Source organism: Coturnix japonica, chromosome 1 (assembly GCF_001577835.2).
Source record: "Coturnix japonica isolate 7356 chromosome 1, Coturnix japonica 2.1, whole genome shotgun sequence".
Classification (NCBI taxonomy): Eukaryota; Metazoa; Chordata; class Aves; order Galliformes; family Phasianidae; genus Coturnix; species Coturnix japonica.
In genome coordinates, this window is record NC_029516.1 from 36,584,276 (window position 1) to 36,603,162 (window position 18,887).

The 18,887-nt window shown below is 34.7% G+C and overlaps 1 protein-coding gene across 1 annotated transcript in view; it reads right to left on the bottom strand.

Annotated features, from left to right (window-relative positions):
• Nucleotides 1–18,887, bottom strand: part of PPFIA2 (PTPRF interacting protein alpha 2) — a 277,323-nt gene that overhangs the window by 40,005 nt on the left and 218,431 nt on the right. Inside the window, exons 7-14 of the mRNA XM_015857426.2 lie at nt 18,515–18,736; nt 16,717–16,863; nt 14,613–14,747; nt 5,793–5,876; nt 5,294–5,425; nt 4,354–4,416; nt 2,534–2,625; nt 151–286 (exon numbers count right to left, since the gene is read on the bottom strand). Coding sequence (XP_015712912.1) covers nt 151–286; nt 2,534–2,625; nt 4,354–4,416; nt 5,294–5,425; nt 5,793–5,876; nt 14,613–14,747; nt 16,717–16,863; nt 18,515–18,736 — 1,011 coding nt within the window. The remainder of the gene's footprint in view (nt 1–150; nt 287–2,533; nt 2,626–4,353; nt 4,417–5,293; nt 5,426–5,792; nt 5,877–14,612; nt 14,748–16,716; nt 16,864–18,514; nt 18,737–18,887) is intronic.

The window sequence follows — 18,887 nt, forward strand, 5'->3', positions numbered from 1 at the left end:
ACTCTATATATAAAAATAAATAAAAAAACCCTATTAGTTGTTTGCACTTATTCATTTATTCAGTTTTCTAGAACTACACAAGCCTTAAGTTTAATAGCCTGAGAAACATTCTCTTTTTATAGAATACAGGAAAATAATTTGAGTATTAACCTTTGGTTCATCTCTGCGTACTCCCATACGTCCCCTTCTAGGTCGCCTTATCACTTTAGTTGACCGATAGTCAGACTGGCTATCCACCAGTGAGCCCACAGAATACCTCAGCTCTGCTGATGAATCCAGATGAGGCCTGAGAAAAGAGTCAAAGAAATAGAATGAGTGACCAATAGTAATAGCAATAATAGTAACAACAGCAATCCAATGACTTTCAATTTTGGAACAGATTATTATGTATCACACTATAAATGACAATGACATGTCACACACAGAAAAGAGAAAAGTTGAAATCATATTATAGAATTAAAGGATAATACAATATTAATAAAAATGCTCTGATTTTCCAAAATGAAGGACTTTGTATGGTAGAACTTACAGACCGGAACTTCAACATGAAGAAATAAGTAGAGTTTAAGACAAGATAATCAACATGACAGACTGCTGAATAAATTTTCAAGAGTGAGTGTAGCTGTAACACTTTTTTTACAGTTGAAATATCCTAGTTAATAACTGATTCATGTTTATTTGATTATATTTTTCGAGAGATTTAACTAGAGAGAAATATGAAATCTAAGAACAAGTACCTGCAAATTTTCCATCAAAATGAACTGAGGATATGACTATGGCTTTGAATACAGAAGCCCTCTATACATCAAGAACAATGGCCCAGAAAGATTCTGGAATAATGATGGTTAGTTCCCCAATTTTTACTGTAGTTGTTGAGTACTGTTAAGTACTTAGTTGTTAAGTTAGTTAAGTAGTAAGTTCTTAAATACTGTCAAGTGATGAGGCATACAGCTGATGACTTCAGTGTGTTTTCATGGCTGCAGACAGTGGTAACTGGCTGTTCTGTCTTGATGTAATAGCAGCAGTAAAAATTATCTGTGTGGTGCCATTAGAGGCGTCCTGCCTATATAGAAGAGGTGGCAGAGCCAAGTTCTGTGCACTGTTTGATCATTCATCCTTAGTAGTGGAGATCTGACCAATTTCTAGTGCATAACATACAACCAATCTTCACATAAAAACAGATGAATAATGTAATTGTAGTAGAAAAATTAAATGCAAAAGTGCACTAAGTGAACTAAGTTTTATAGTGACTCTTATGTTTGATAATTCACTGTCTTTAAGAACATAAAATGAGAGTTTAATGTTGCACTTGGATTATTTTTTAAACTTGGGAATAATACTGTTACTTACAAATAATGAGGTTCACAATATTAATAATCAGTTTGCGGCAGCAAAATAGGAAATACTAGACATTTTAAAAAAAGCTAAATAAGAGAATTTCTTGCTCCCAAAATGAGGCAAATCATTCAGAAAATCATATATGTCTGTACTGAAGACTGCAGACTGTTTCCCCAGGCTCTATTTCTGTATCTCTTTCTAAACACAGAGATTCATTTTTTTTTCTTAAGAATTTAATTTCAATTAAAAACATGCTTATTTGCAAGACTGGAGCACTGGTCTCAAATTTCCAAAAAATTAATTAAAAATAAAACAAAACAGCAACAGGGCCTGAGGGAATGGCATGGAGCTCTGTCAGGGGAGCGGCAGCTGGGGTTCAGGGAAAGGGTATGCACCAGAGGGTGCTGGGCATGGAATGAGCTGCCCAGAGCAGTGGGCATGGGAGCAAGCTCAGGGTATGTTTTAGATAATGCTCTCAGACATAGTGTTTGATTTTGGGTAATTCTTTGTGGAGCCAGATGTTGGACTCGATCTTTGTGGGACCCTTCTAACTCAGAATATTTTGCGATTCTATGAGAAGTATTATTTTGAAAGAAATACAAGGTTTAGTTTTAGAACAAGAAGAAATTTAGGCAAGAATAATTGCCTTTCTAGAGCAGTAAATTATTTTCATCTATTCGTAGTGCACTACCTGCAGGACCTGCCTTACTTTTCAGTGTCCTGTTAGGATGTCATCAAATACCTCAGAATAGTGCCTTCTGCTGAAATTGTGTGATCTTGTCCTACACATTGAGCAAAGCTGTGTTATTTCTTGCTAAAAAACAAAAAGCAAACACAAAAAAAAACCCAAAAAAACAAAAAGATGCAGTGATGGTTACAACTTTATTATCAAAAACTCCTGGGGGAAAAAAAAAAAAAAAAAAAAAAGGGTATTTGGCTAAACTTTTAAGAACTCTGTAATTTCAAAGACTTCCCTTAATCAGAGTAATGTTTCAGTGTATATTCACTGCTACAAGGCCTCATTTGCTTATAGAAAAAAAGTGTAAAACAACAGTAATAATAATTCCATAGATCCTGTAGTTTTAAAGAAATACATGAATAATCATGGTCTGAATGCAGTATGTTAAAGGCTTGATACTTCTGCTTACCTTCTCTTTCAGTTCAAAGTGTGGAAACATTTGGCATTAAATATTACCTTGACAATGTGGGTTCAATTAAAGAACCAGCTCTCAATTTCATTTGATCCAGTTCAGATCTCAGTTTCTCAATTTCTTCTGCAAGTCTTTCCTGGAAATCAGAATAGTAAGATGTACTTAATTGCGACCCAAAATATATGCAGGTTCCCGAGATACTAACTTTATAAGGCTAAATGAGTAAGACAAAATACACTGAATGTAGGTATGTCTATAGTAAGAAAAAGCAGGGAACTCCTGCAAGTCTCTTTATTGCTGAACGACATTTGCATCAGGAGGAGATGCATCAGTCTCCCCATCATTTTACCATGATCTGCAGATGATGACAAGTTCGTAGTTGAAACCTGATTTTTTTTTCTTTCTGTGATACTATGGCAAGGAAAAAAAGAACCAACACTGATTGTGCACTAACCAGGCATAGATCAGCTTGTGACAGGCCATTTGCCCTCTACTGATAGAGATTGGCTCCTTTGCCTTTTTATTTACTAACAGAAACACGGACTTAGAGACAATCAGATTTTAGGTGTTTTGTTCACCTGCAGTTTCACAGCTCATTCTTGAAAGCTTCCAAAACTCCAGTACAAAGGGTTGCTTGTGAAATATTAAAGTGTGCCAAAAAATTGGATTTGGGAACCAAGCAACAGAAAAGCTATGACATCAATGACTAGGGAAAATAAGTGTCTCCTTTTCTTTACTTTGAAAATAAAGCCTGCAGAACGTTCCTCAAGAAAATCATTCATACACTTTGAAAAGATAAAACAAATGGTAGTGGAAAGACTATGCAGGTGAGTAGAGCACTTTCTTGGGTGTGCTTACATTTGAGAAATTCAATAAATCAGAAATAAATTACATAACGTAAAGGCACTGATATTGTACAGTAATACATATTCAAGAAGTTACTCTAGAGGAGTCACTGCAGTATAAGTTCTCTTAAAGCAAGTTCTAAGCTGCTTCTCTAGCTTCAGAAAAAAAATCTGCAGTTGCCAATAACACAGACAATTTAATGAGCTCTTTTCTCAGACTTTCTGCCTTCATAGAAGGTTATCTGAATGTAGATTAAAATGACAGTTGATTTAAACAGATACTTCTTTTGCTACTTTTCTCAAAGTTGTTGATTTTGGATACTGAATTTCACTTATTTTAGCACTGAATTGAGCTGTATCTTGTAAATTCTTTTAAGTAGATCTGATACATTAAAAAACAAAAACAAACAACAACAACAACAACAAAAAACACCCCAAAACAATCACTTATGTGTATCTGAGTGCAAATATTGGACCTGTGAATCCTGCTGCCTCAGGGCAGCTATAAGTACAAAAGAAAATCCTAATGTTTGGGATTGGAATAATATTTATTATTAATGTGACTGGTTCACTAAGCAGTATTAGGGGTTAATTTGCAATGAACTAAAAAAGGACATTTTTAGTTAGACTTAGCATAATGTCACAAAATCTGTTGAGAAGAATTGCATCAAGACAAGAAATTACATCTTTACTATGAATGTGTAACCAGCTATGTGCACATTTCTCTTAAAGAAGGTTTTTCTTCAGAATTTAATTTGATAGAAAAAAAGTTACAGAGCCAGTGAAATCAACATGAATTTTAGTATTGACTTCCTGAGGCTAGGATTTCAACCATGAACTTATCTCAAAAGATTTGTTAGAGACCCTCATTGGCTACTGAAATCATATTGGTGATTAAAGGAATTATCATTAATACTGGGAAGGTTTCACATGATATCTGGATGATTAAATGTATTTTACATCCAAATAATAAGTATTTAACTTTTTATGAAAACAGCTAAAATCAGTTTTGATAGTACCTTGTCATGTAAAGATTCTTCCAGGTTTTTCCGGAAACTTTCAGATTCTTGAATCAACACATTCTACAAATAAAATGAAAAAGTGAAATAAAGATGTGCAGAAAGAAATCAGAGAAATGTTATATATCAGAGATCACTAAATGCAGGTAATATTCATATACAAGTTAGCAAATTTAAGAAACGAGCCTGCAGATTCGCTCAATTGTAAAACTAAAATCCCTTAAAGCTTCAGTCTGAGTGCATAAATTATTCAAAAATGTATGAACATGTTTTATCAGAAACAGAAAAAACTTTTCATTTTTCCTTGAACCAAGCAATCTTCATTTTCTTACACAATTATTTTGTCCAGTTCTTTTTGTCAGACCTATATCTTGCTTTGTTACAACATTTTGTTTCAGTTATGTAAACCTGAATTATATCCTGTGAAAGATTTCAGAATAAACAAACTGAAAGATTCCCCCTAGATCAAACTAATGAGAGGGATTAGGAAGCATAAATAAAAATTCTCAGTTAGCTGATCACAGAAAGCCTGTAAACAATGTTTCTTCTCCTGTGGTGATAGCGTTATTTTTCCAGAGCAGGCTAAAATTCAGGAATGATGGAATATCTGAAACACGGTCATTTCTCAGTTCTAATCCCCTTTATCTCAGTCCCCCGTAACACACTGTGCCTTGGTCCTTCATGAGCCAATTAATCAGGCTCCCCATTGATAAAACAGGGATTCATAATACACAGACTGTCCAGTTCAGTGTGATCATGGTAAGACTCTTATGCTCATACATACACAAAGAGATGAATGTATAGAATGTAAGAGTTAGATTGTATTTGTGGTCCTAAATATTGTATACAAAATCGTATGATACTTCCATCCTGATAAATGTAGAACATGTTTCATACAGGAGAATCTTTATTGAGTGCAACTTTGTTCTCTGTACTGTACCTTTTCTTCAAGTGCTGCCATTCTCTCTTTCAGGTGCAGCTGCAGACGCTCATTGGATTCTGTCAAAAGTCTGTCTACAGTATCTGATAATCTTTTGTTATGCTCCTCATTCATTTTTTCTCTTTGCCTTGCCTTTAATGTAGAATAGAAGAGACATATTTGTAAGGTCCAAAATTAACCAGTGTAGAATGGTAGTTCCAAAAAGTAAAGATTTTATGGCAGCTGAACACACTTAAATAAATTCCACAGGCGATATAGCTACAGTTATGGACTAAAGAGCATTCATTTTTTTGTATCAGTGAACTACTTTGAAAGCTGCAACTAGGTTTAAACTAGTTTATTAAGATGTTTGAGTAAAATGTGACAGTGATGCCATCACTGCTATAAATAAAACATTTACCAGTGGATAGATTTGTGTGCTGGAGTGCATAAATTGCACTATACTGACAAATTAAAAGAAGGAAGGAAATTGCACAGAAGTTGCCTGCAATACACATACTCTTTGAAGTTCCTGATTCTTCTCTTCAAGCTGAGCTTCTAAGTGCCGCATACGTTCTTCGATGTTCCCATGTCTTTCTTCTGCCTGTAAAAAATAGAATGACTCTTTCTATAATTCAAACAGTTTTGTATGTCTTTATCTTAGTAAGGTTTAAACAAAACATAAAGCAAGCTACTACTAACTGCAAACTTAGTTTTCAGAAAATAAACTTCATTTAAACAGGCAGCTGAACAGCATTGCTTGAAATGTGTCAGCTACAAAGGCCTGTTACATCCAAGCATCAGCAAAACATTGGAGTTATTTATGAGCAATGAAATCAGCCAAATGTAACATGCAGACTGTGCATGGTTTGAACACAAACCTGCCATCGTAAAATCGTAAGCTCCTGAAGCACTGAACTGCACGATGGTTGATTATCAATTAAAAAAAAAAAAAAAAAAAAAAGTTAAAGGAAATGAAAACAAATCAGATGGATTCTATTTAGCAATAGAAAGTAAAGTCCAGTAGGACTACCTTCCTACGTATGGAGATCATTTCTTGTAGTTTAGCTTCCATAACATATTGATAATCACCAGATGAGGTAGAAGAGGTTGGATCAGACTAACAAGTCAAGGAAAAGGAGAGGGACAAAATTGAAAAATCAGAACTAAAGACACTGACACTGAACAGAACACAGCACAGAATGCTTAAAAGAAAAGTGTGACTGAAAATTTAATACTTTTAGCTGTCAGATTTTTTATGTGGAATAAACTACATTGATACTTGGTGGATATGATGCAGTTGGTATGGAGAAACTGAAAATAATGGAATGCTAAAAAAGCTATCAACCTACACATGGAAGTTCAAGGTTAGTGATGGTTGGCTGATGACATATTACTACAGAGTGAATTCAAAGCAATACTGTCTAATCTAATGTATTTTGGAATTATGGCAAACCAAACACCAGAACAAGACTCTGAGAGGCCAATGGCAGAAGGTCCTTTATAATTTTCTATCATTTTCTAGAAATGAAAACAATGCATTAATACTAAATTAATGGATTGGTCAATCATATAATTGTGCAATGTTATGGTACATTCCCTGTCTTCTAGGAAACAGAAAGAACGTCAAAAGAGACACTCAGTATTCTATCTTAGAATACACTATGTAAGCCCTTTGGTCCAAATAAACAATATGGTTTTCATCCCTTTGAAAGGATCCACCCTGGTGGATCCCTTTGCAAGATCAAGGTCATCAGATAAAAGAAGAACCTATAAATAAAAATTCATTAATAGGAATATAAAGGCATTACTGAATATAGAAATAATAATTCAACCAAAGATTTATTTCTACTTCTGACCAAAGCTGACTTTAATTAGGTCAACAGAACATGCCGCAGAACATGAATGTTCATGTTATTATTGTATCAAAGAAGCCTATGCTATTATTCAAAATGAAAAAAAAAAAACAACCCAACACCCAGAGCTTAATAAAAGACAGTACTGTACTAGACTTTTTGCTATGAAAACAGGAATGTGCATAAGGTGTATAGACGGTGCTACTGATGAAGTTGAGTTGTGAGTTTGTGTTTGTCAAATGCTGAATATTTCACTCTGTCAAGTTTATCCTCTCTCAGAATGAGATTCTGAACTCCATCTTTAGATTAAAAAAGCTTTAATATGGGCAATAAATAGTAATTTTTTATCTATATGTTTTAGTGATGTTTTTCAGACACTGCTTTCTACCAAGGATTTATAAGAATAATTATCTATAGATGCCAACATAATTCGATCTATATGTCATAACCTGCAATCACACTTAAACTTATCAGGACCAGAAGACTAGAATATAAACAAGATTATGGTCTAGAGTTTCATAATTATAAACTGTGGATTTTGAAATGGAGACAATAATTACAGAAAGCCCTGTTTTGTATAAATCCAAGAACATTTACTAAATTTGACAATCACCGACACTCCTTTCAAATTACTCATTTCTCAAAGTTTAAATATCTCCAAAAGTTAAGGAGAAGTCAGTAAATTTTTTAACCAAGACTATTTATTAATTCAGTTATTGTTCCTGAGCATGAAGCAGGCCTGCTGTTTATTTGGATTTATTCATTACCTGAAACTGTTTTGTTGTGATTTGTACCAGTGACAATCCCTTTATGATTATTTTTTTCTTGAATTTTACATATTAATTTTATTCAGCATTCAAGTGTTGATGATCTATTCTCTTTCCTAAATTGGGAAAATAGGAAGAGAAGGCTGAAAATGTTCACTTCCTGTGGTTGCAGGGAACCAGGTCATATAATTCCCTCCGTGAAGTGACCAAGCTTCATCTCCATAACATGAATTTTTGAGTCTTGGCTGCACTACTGATTCAAGGCCTTCCTTTAATGAACGTCCAAGGGTCAGGAGAAGATTTGAAGTCATCAAAGCTCTGAGCTGCTGATGAAGAAGGCTTAAGGAATTCTACTTCTTTTGAAACTGTTTTTATTGAGGAAGATATAGAACCCATTAGGAGTATCACCCTACAAAATTAAAATACTTAGAAACTTCATTAGTTGCCTGCAAACTTTAAAACTGAGTTACCTAATCTGGACCACTTCTTATATTTAACTGCAGTTTTATGCAAAATATGAAGATAATCTAGCTATTACTCCTAGGTTCAAAGAGGATTTCATTTAAGACTCCTGATATATGGTGCTGTCTGTCACAACCTGTCCCTTAGAAACCAGTGTAGCTGGTATGTCATACACATTTATTTTTCAAATATAAACAAATTGTTTTTAATCATTACTTATTTTCCAGGTGGAAACTGTTCTCTCCATGTATAAAATAATTGTAATATCAGCCCCAGCTACTACTTGAAAAGAAGGATAATTATCCCCTGAATTTTTTATGCTACCTGAACACACAGTTCTTGCAGTACATAGAAAATATTCTTGAGAGAATATCACGATCTTTTAAGATCCCTATAACTATCTAATTCTGCTTATTTCATTACTTCCCAGAGCATTTACAATTCAGTAAAGTATATATATAAGATACAGACGTTGTTCTTACAGACCTTGCTGGATGTAATCTAGAGTACCTGTGTTTGATTTATCAGCATAAAAAAAACCAGAGATGATCTCCAAATTAGTTCTCTCTAAATCTCTTAAGTAGGATAAAGATACCTGAAGATTAATTAAAATTCAGTTTGCCCTAGCATAAAAATAAATGCCATTATTCTAAACACTTCAGTATTTGATGTTCAGTATTTCCTTTATCTATTTGGATTTATTTGCTTTTCCCCAAATTCTTTGCTACTCTGAAAGAGCCAAATTATTTTATATTTGAGATATTAAACAATTATACTCCACTGCTTGTCTAGAGCTACTTAGGCCTAGGAAGACAGAAATATGAATACACATTTCCTTTTCCTTTCACTTGCAGAAACTCACCAACATAGAGCTGCAATAGGAAAAAGCAGCACCTCTGTTTCTTAGTGTCCTCAGGTAGAATGAGCTCTTAAGGTGAGGAAGGCCTTTGAGATCTCTCATTGCCCTCTAGGCAGAAAATGGTCAAAACCTTGGTCTTCAAAAGACTCCTTTCAGATGAAGACCAAACAATTAAGCTAATGCCTCAGGGATTTGCAAATACCTCTTGCACAGTCTTCTCCAAGGCCATACTATTAGAACTGACATGCTTGTGGCAGCTTTTTTGGAGACTCAGAAGCCTACTTCATTGAATGCTTCCAGGACAAGACAAAGGCTGAAACAGTCTTTTTAGTGTTACTCATATAACTGTAGCAGGAACAGCGATAGTAAGAACAACTGTGGATTCCAAGATTCATAAGCAGAAGGTGGATTTTTTCTGACTTGCTTTGCTAAAGGTGATGGTAAACTAACTTAACAAAAAAGTTCTAAAGAGCAACTTGGTGATTACTTGCTTGGCAAACTTCACCTTCATTCATTCTTAAATATGACATGCATGCCTGTTTTCTAGTCCCCTGTATAGAAAGATCACTAAAATACAATGTGGTATTCAGCAATTAGCAGACAAAGAATTCAGCCATCACAGTTGGTTATAAATTTGTAAAATGTATATTTTAGACAGAATTAAAAACGCCTGGACAAGAACTAACGATGTCTAACATCATGAAATATCATAATGAGTCTTAATGCTCACTTTGCACTTTACATGCTATGATATAGCAAAGAAATGATGATAATAAGTCAGTAAGTAGGATAATTTTCCTTTGATAGAATACTGAGGCAGCCCTTATTATTGTTCTGTAACCTGATAAAGCTCTGCTGTTACTCCTCCTGCTAATGCACTCACCAAAAAGATGTTGCTTTCACATTAGCTGTTACTGATAGCATTGAACTTTTCTAGGCCTTTGTATCTTAGTTGAAAAAAATCCGATTGCAGTCATACTGATGCAGAAAGCACCTGTATAGTACAGGTGCTATCCTTTTTTCTTCCTCATGCTGAGAAACAAATCCCAACTTTTCTGGTAGTACAAGCCAATTTCCACAGTTCTGAGACTGAGATTTTTGAATGTACACTGTCTCCATAGTTTCTTCCAGCTTTTTCTGGCACATATTCTTATGTCCATCTCTTGAATGAGTGAATTATTCAAGAATAAAATAATGTATTATTGAACTGAGCTATGCAATTGGAGGTGAAAAAAAGTGATCATGGTGACTGAACAGCAATAGCTTAAAATGTTAAACGCTACTTATTAAATGTTCACTTCTAGCCCATTGTGAATAATGAAAAAATATTTTGGCTTAAGTCACCCCTTTCATGAAATCCAGTCTTTCAGTCATGAGATAGCTACACATTCTTGTCTCTCCTTTGTCTCCCTGCTACCTCCTACACCTTGTATGTTTAGTATAGACTTCCTTCCAGTTAGGTCTGTTAAGTTTGCTTTTCACTTCCTCCTCTTATCAAATAGGACAAAATCTTCCATGGAAGGGGAGGCACAAGAAGAGAAGTGGTTTGAGAACACAGAGAGGTGTTGTAAACATAGAGTTTTCTTGGGCTTCCCTCCCTATAGATTTTCTCTGTTTCCCAAAGATTTCTCAGAACAATTTTTGTCTTAATCACATCCACTGCTTGCAGGAGACCTTCTTCATCAGATTTGCATGCTTCCATCTATAGTCCTGCTCTTTCCACCTTCTTGGAATTTCTTCCCTAATTAATGCAGACCAGATCCCCACATCATCACAAAATGTGCATCATGACCCACTTGCTTCCAACTTTCATGTCATTTTTCTTCACCTTTGAAATAAGCAGAACATGTTACTATGCTAGATGCATTTTATTATGATTATATTATATAGAGCTGGTGCCCAGAATCATGGCAGTGCTTTCCTAATGCAGCTAATAAAGCACTGTTGGTATCTCTGGTGACCTGTATATAGGAATGATGAATTAAAATGAATTGCATTGTCATGTGGTCAGAGAAGTGACGTGGAACCCCTGCTGCACAAGCACCCAAGAGGAGAATGAGTGCTGGTGGGAGTGACGAAATGGAAAAACGTGGATGCTGTTGTCTCCATTAGACTGTTCCTTAAATAGAGGCTTGACAGACTAACAATTTTAAGATGTTAATTTCTACCATATCTGTCCTGTCTGGGGGAAATAAACATAATACAGGACAAATAAAGGTTTTAGTTAATGCTGGAGAGTGGTTGTTTCAATCATCAGCTGCCTCTTCTCCAGGGCAGACAAACAGACCAATCCCATGAGAGTGAGTACAAGGTGGCTCAATGAGTCATGGTAGTCCAAACCTTGGGGTACATGCCGAGAGCTGCGCTACTTGTCATGACCAGACAGAATGCCAGTGTGACGGCCAGGCAGGACAGCACAGTACATGGGATCATGCTGTTCCAGGTTAGTTTGCCACAGGCTGACTAACCCTCCAGTTGCTCACCCAATGGGCAGAACACAGTGAAAACAAAGCCAAAGAAAAGTTTGAATAATTCAGGTAAATTTATGAGTACTTATCTGAGTTCACTGTACAGTCCAAACTTTTGGAAGTTCACTCCTTATGAACTAGTTTGGGTATGGAAAAGTAGCAAAAGACATTCACTAGCCCATATTAAAAAAGAAAGAGAGAAAAGTAACTGAAGCTTTTAAACTGACACAACAGAAGGATCTCATTCTACATCCTTATTTTGCAGAATCCCAACCCAAGTTTAATATGAGGAAGAGTATGATAAATTGAATGCAGAATTGAAACATGCATATTTTAAATTAAATTTGAGAAAAAAAATATCACATCCAACTCAAGAATATGTTTGTTCTGGCTTCTGTCCACATGTAAATAACCAGTCTTATTTTACCCATAGTGAAGCAGTCACGGTTTCCAGTTATCCCATAGTACTTTCCTTTGATAAACACGTAAAATATATTAGGCTCAACTCACCTCTTTCACATGACCCCATTAATCTCAGTGAAGCCACTTTCTTTCATTGAGGTGGTACAAAAGAAAGGAGAATAAAAATTTTGAATGTTTTGCAGAGCCGAAAGGATAGTTGAATCAGGGGACTCATCTTCTACTTAGCACATATTGTCATTGCAATGACCACAGCTCAGGTAGGCAGACTTAAGGCAGCCTGAAGCCAGTTAATTTGAGTACTACTAATGATTTTTTTTCCGGAAGAAAGCTCAGTGCAGACAAAAGGACCTGGCATTACTTAGTCCCTCAAATAGGTTTTGCATCGTTCAAGTAGCTGGGAAGTAACTATCCCAGTTAGACAACATAAAACAACTTAAGCTGCAGTGACTGGTTCCAAACTTCATTTATGTGGCTCATGAAAAGCAACAGACCTGAAGTTTCAGAGCTGTCAATGCAGCACTTTAAAAGTTCTATATTTTGTAAGCATGTAATACAGAAGCTATATAAACCATAGCCTTATGTAGCCTGTTGGCCAAATTCTGGTATTCTTCTTATTGGCATGTATTCCAAAAAGACAGAATTTGAAATACAATTAATTTCTTCTTTTTTGCTTTCTGTAATTAGAGAAAAATGGAATGAGCCAGCCTTACAATCAAAAGTACTCCTTAGATTTAGCAAAGAGTTGTTAGGGTAGTGTGGTTAGGTCGTGGTTGGACTCAGTGATCTTTAAGGTCTTTTCCAACCTCAGCGATTCTATGTTTCTATAAACTTCTTTACTTTCTTTAAGGTCTTTTCCAACCTGAGTGATTCTATGTTTTATAAATTTCTTTACTTTCTTGGCAAAAGCTTTGAAATTGTACATCAAAGTGAAATAGGGTGGGCCATCAGCTCCGTTCTCAGATCTCTATCACATCTACTGCAGCTTTATGGTTACAATAACAGCAGTATCTTATGGAAGTTTCTGAGTATTCTGCACAATTGAACTGAAACTTCTTTTTATAATATTTATCATTAACTGATGTTCACGGGAAGATGCAGTTGCAAAAAAAGACATACTTGAGACTGCAAAATACTTACTGGTGCTTAACTGCTGGAGAAGTTATTCAGGAAAAACCATGTTAAAATAAAAGATAGTCCGTAGAAAATCTGCATATTTATTGGATCAAAAACAACTGAAAAAAATGTTGTCAAGGGATTGGACCTTTGTGCACCTTTCTTTTTGAATCTTTGTTAAAATGCAGTTGTATTTGTTTAATATTTCAAGTAGTTTTCTTTCTGCTGCTTCTTTTTTCCCCCTCCCAACTCCCCATCATTTTCGGTCTGCCTTTCAGAATCCCAGCCATGCATATAAACCTAAAGTGGGCAGCACAAAGTCTTGATTACTAAGTAATGATCTTGCCTTCATAGAACTTAAAAAAAAAAATAAAATATTCCCAAAGTTTTTCTGCTACTACTTCTTAGCTAAATTTCTTGTAATCAGGCTTTATTAATTAGGTGCTCTGCACTTAAAGCTTTACTATAACATGAAATACATAACAATTGAAAAATAAATCCATTAAATATAAAAATTACTGGGCATATAAATGTTTAGAAACAGTAGAAATAGTAATTGGCAGTGGAGATATGACAGCTGAGATAAAACAGTGCTATGTACTCATCTCTTAAATGCATTTTAATGTCCTTGATTTTACAACAGGAAGTATAAGCACGCTGTCACTATATTATATGTTCTTACAATGTTGGAAATACCTGAACTACAGTACTAAGAGCACACAAACCTGAAAAAATAGTGACCAAATACAAAAACTATCTTACTGAAAATTTGTTTTTACCTTCTTTTTTTCTGCAATAAATTGTTATCACAAAATACACAGTTTGAACTCCTCAGTTTCACATTGGTTTTTGTGAGTTCCAAGAACCATTCAAAACAAGCCCTGTAAGTATGTACTGCAAGTTCTCTTCATTTGTGTCATACAAATCATCCCAGCTGCCATTATGCTTTGTTTTTGTAGAACTTATTGGAATATTTTTTTGTAGCACTTATTGGAATATTTTTTGTTTCCTACATCCGATGTGTGAAAATGTTCAGAAGGACTATGTATATGTAGGAATATGTCTTTTATTGAAAATAAATAAATAAATAAATCCTTAAGTTATTAATACTTGCACAGTAAAATAAATCTCCCTAGGCTAATTAACGTTCACATAAATTGGAAATACACCATCTTATAGGTAACTACTTTATCTGTCATCAAAAGGTAAGAATTGGAAACATGGCAGTGGGACCATTTCTGGCTAATACTGAACTTGTGGCACATACTTATCAGAAGACATCTGTTTTCAAATCAGCTCATCACTTCTTTTGTTCTGTCCTTGAGGAATCAATATGCAAATTAATGCTAAACAATGAGGCTTCTGAAGTGAACCTGCTTCTCAGGGCAGTACCTTAGTGAGAGCTGCAATTCTCTGAGCCAGTTCAGCCTCCACTTCAGGTAAGGTTTCTGCCTTCCTCATTGTTTGCTGGAGCTTCTGTTCCGCCAGCTCTAGACGTTCTTGAAGCTGTCTGTTCTTGTCTTCCAGCTGAAGGCCAAAGATAGATGAAAAATTATAAACACTGAAATTAGAATAAAGACTTTCCTTCAATTACTTAGGTATCAGGGAAGCAATCAAAACTCATTGTAAAGGCTTAGGCATTCCACAACCTGGGGGAACTTACTGGAAAAGTTTTACCTCAAGCATGGAACCGTGTAGGCTGCCAGTTTTATTAATGATGAGTGATTTGAGGCTTCAGGATCATATGATGGTGAAAAAAAGGTATCATAAAATGGTACTTATGAAGATGAATAAAAACATCCTCTGGTCCATGTGCTGTTTATCTAAGCAAAATAAAAGTATTGGTGCCAGTAAAATGAGAAATTTCTAAATGGAAGTATTTCATCCACCATACAGAAAAGTTTATGTACATAAGGTAAAATGGGAAAGAAGTACAATTCCAGAAGGATAGAACTCCCTGTGAATTTGCTGAACAAATGCCAACAGTGTAATTAGAAACGTTAAGACTGACACTTGTTACTCAACTAATTCATTCATTACCATATAATGGTTGCTAGTTACTTAAGGTTTCAGTGAAATTACTCATTGTGAAGCTATAATTGTCTCATTTTACAAATGTGAAATAGATTAATGTGTGATAACTATTAAAGAGAAACAGTAGGGCTTTTGATAACTGCAGTATTTTCTGGCCTACTGAGATCTATCACAATTAAGAATTTTGTAATGGATAGATAATTGTTACCTGCTTTTCTGTTTGTTCCAAGTAATAAAAGTCATCATGAAACAGGAGTGGGATATGAGATTGTTTTGCAGTTCTCCAAAAGCATAAAGAAATAAGCTTTTCACATTGAAATCTTCCAAGTGAACTTAAAGTCTGCTTGCATATATTCAGAATGTAGTTGTCTTGGTCACTGCTTTGAGTAGGTAGATCTCTACAGCACAGTAAGACTTACATTACCAGTAATAAAGACTCTAAGGACAGATGGAGGTACTTTGCTTTTCCATCATTCCCTTCTAATCTGCCTGTCCCAAAGAACTGAAAATATATATTGAAATACTCAAAAGAAACTGGCATAATCTGCAGTATTTGAGTTTTGATACTTTAATTTCCCTGACTGTGTAGTCACATACATATATATATATATGTATACACAGAGTAATCTGTGCATGTGTGTGAATATATCTGCATACAATCATAGAAATAGATTATCAGATCACACTGGCTTCCCATATATAATAAATATGCTTCCCATATGCCAATTTATTTATTTATTTATTTATAGGATATGATAGGTGAGGAGAAATAAACACTTGGGACACCGAAGGTGAGGTTAAGGGCATTTTCACCTTTTACATTTTAAATTATATTAACTTCAAGTTATTTTAGTTCCCCTCATATTCCTGAAAATATAAAGGTGTTTTATGCTCATTTTACACTTCAGCTTTTGGATTCATAGCAGAAACAAAGCACCACAATAGAAAAATGCAGAATTCCACTATGCTCTTTTCAAAAAGATATTCACAGGTAGTTTATCTTCATAAAATTTTAACTATGTAGTAAATTCTAAAGACTTCATGTGCTGCCATTTTATGTAAATTTTTTGTGGCTTTTTTTTTCCTGCAGAAGTTAATTTCTTTTGACTATGCTTTTTTTATTCATTTTTCTTTTAAAATAAAACCCAACTACCCAAATTTAGAAAGTCTTTACATAAGAAACAAAGACAATCATTTACTTATGGGATGTGATGTACATTTACACAAGAAGCTATTAGAAAACAGTTATTTCACAACACTGAATTGGCTTGGTTTTCATGGTCGAAGTAGCTAACATGAGGTTTACAGAAGAAAAAAAATAAAGTTTCTTTTTGTTTTTTGTTTTTTGTTTTTTTAGACTAACATGATTTAAAAAAGAGCAGATTAACCCAGTAAAAATCTCCCTTTTGTATTAACTTTTATTATGTATGAAGAAAATAATCAACTAAAACAGATACTGCACCTGACGTAGGATGGCTTCTTTGTTTGCCAGTTCGTTTTCCAGCTTGTCATTCATGTCATGTATGGAGGTGGATTCTCTCTGTGCACTGAGGTAGCGCTTCTCCAGTGTAGTGATTCTTTCTTCCATATCTTCCTTTTGTGCCATTGCCTAACATGAAATTAAAAAAAGAAGGCAAGAATCGTTCAATTAAAAGGACACACCATTTTATACCAGTTTACTCTTCATGCTAACAGCAAACAGTATATAAGGTGTGTATGGCATGACTTTTCTATTTTAAGGAGAAATTAATCCTCTTCTGGTTTCACACACCAAAGATGCTCAAACTGGCAGCTATTGAGTAGAGCAGAAAAATAATTCCCACATTTTGTATATTTTTCTAGTTTCTATATTTTTCAATACAAGTAAGCACTGCAAACTCAGCTTATATTTACTTGTCTGCTTTTTAAACAATGATAGTTATTTGATCAGAAAATGGAAAGCATTAAATAATTGGATAATAATACAAATATAGGATATTGATATCTCAAGAAACGTATATACACACCTACTGTTATTCTTAGGTTCTGATAAAATTTTTGCCAAAGGGCACATAACAGACAGTAGATTACATGCTCTTGAATTGCAGCAAATCCAATGACTACAGTACTGGATGCAGCACAGCATAGCCATGACATCCAAGTACATCACCCATGTATGTTATGGATAAGGATTAAAATTTATTAGTGGCCACTTTGCTTAGGAAGCAGAGGGTTGAAATATAGACAAAGCAAGACAGAAGTGGCAGCAACAGCAAGCAGCAATCGAGGTATCCAGGAAATAGCAATATTTGTCAGAAAGTAAACGAGAGTGAAGAATTTAGAGACCATTCTATAGGGAACAGTTGTGCAAAAGGAGAAACATGACTGCAAACTTTGTTGTAACCTTAGAAGAAACACAGTATTTTAAAAAGAAGTTGCACACAGGTGAGAAGAAGCTTTCATGTTGCAGTACTGTCAGAAGTTCAGAAGGAACATTTCTGCCAGATAACTAGGAATATCAGGTTGAATATTTATATAATATGTAAACATACACAAACACAAATGACATGTACATGAATAAAATACCTGTACTGTAGAAAGTACTGTTACAGACAATTACTCTACCTTTGAATACTAAAATAAATAGATTACAGAAGCCAACCATTCACACATACCAAGTTCTACATAAGATATTCTGGAGTGTGCCATGTTGGGCCTCAAATTTAAGAGTAGAAAAGAAAAAAACTGCAACATATTCCCAAGTCAGACATGGATATTCTCTGATGCTTACATACTGCTGTCAGTGTGAAATTTCTTAGCCTGATTTATTGAGAGAAGCGAATAACATGGAATGTGAAGCTGCCACACAAGAATACACATAATAATTGATTATATAAAATGCTGTTATTTACATAAGTTTTAAAAATGTAGTTTAGATTATGTATATGACCAGCATTTCTGTTAAATCTGTTTCAGCATAAAAATATGGAAATGGCTGAAATAGTTGCCAATTTGCGCTCCAACAATTCTAAAACACAGCAATCTTCCTATTATAGTTGCACACACACACACACACACATATACACACACACTTCTATGAATACAGTTTTCTAACAAGATCTGTACAGTTATTTCTTACTGTAAATTTTGGGTTTTGTATGTACCAGAGATTTTGTCATTGCTCATGTTTGCTTTTCATATCCATTGATCCGTGTCAGCTTGTATCACTATTAGAGAAAAAATTTGCAAGGTATATGAGGTACATATATTGAACTGCTTACCTCTCTAATGTCTCTCTGATATTTACTGTTCATTTCTTCTGTTTTAATGAGCTCCTTTCTGGCAGTTTCTGCTTCCTGCTCTACCTCTCCCACCCGGGATGACAGTGCAGCCAAACGTTCCTTCATTTGTGCCATTTCATAGTTCTGCTTTTCAAGTAGCTCCTGGAGTTCTATAACTTGACTGGTTTCATCATTTGAGTCTATGGAGCCATTCGATAAGCGCTGTTAATAGAGAAGTGACATTATGCATTATTTCTCTTTTAATGTAGAATCTATTTAAAGAATTTCCAAAATCAAGATTATTTTAAACATTATGATAGAAGTTAGGGGACAAAAAACAAAAGCAACCCATAATAATTTTTGCTGTAGGTGA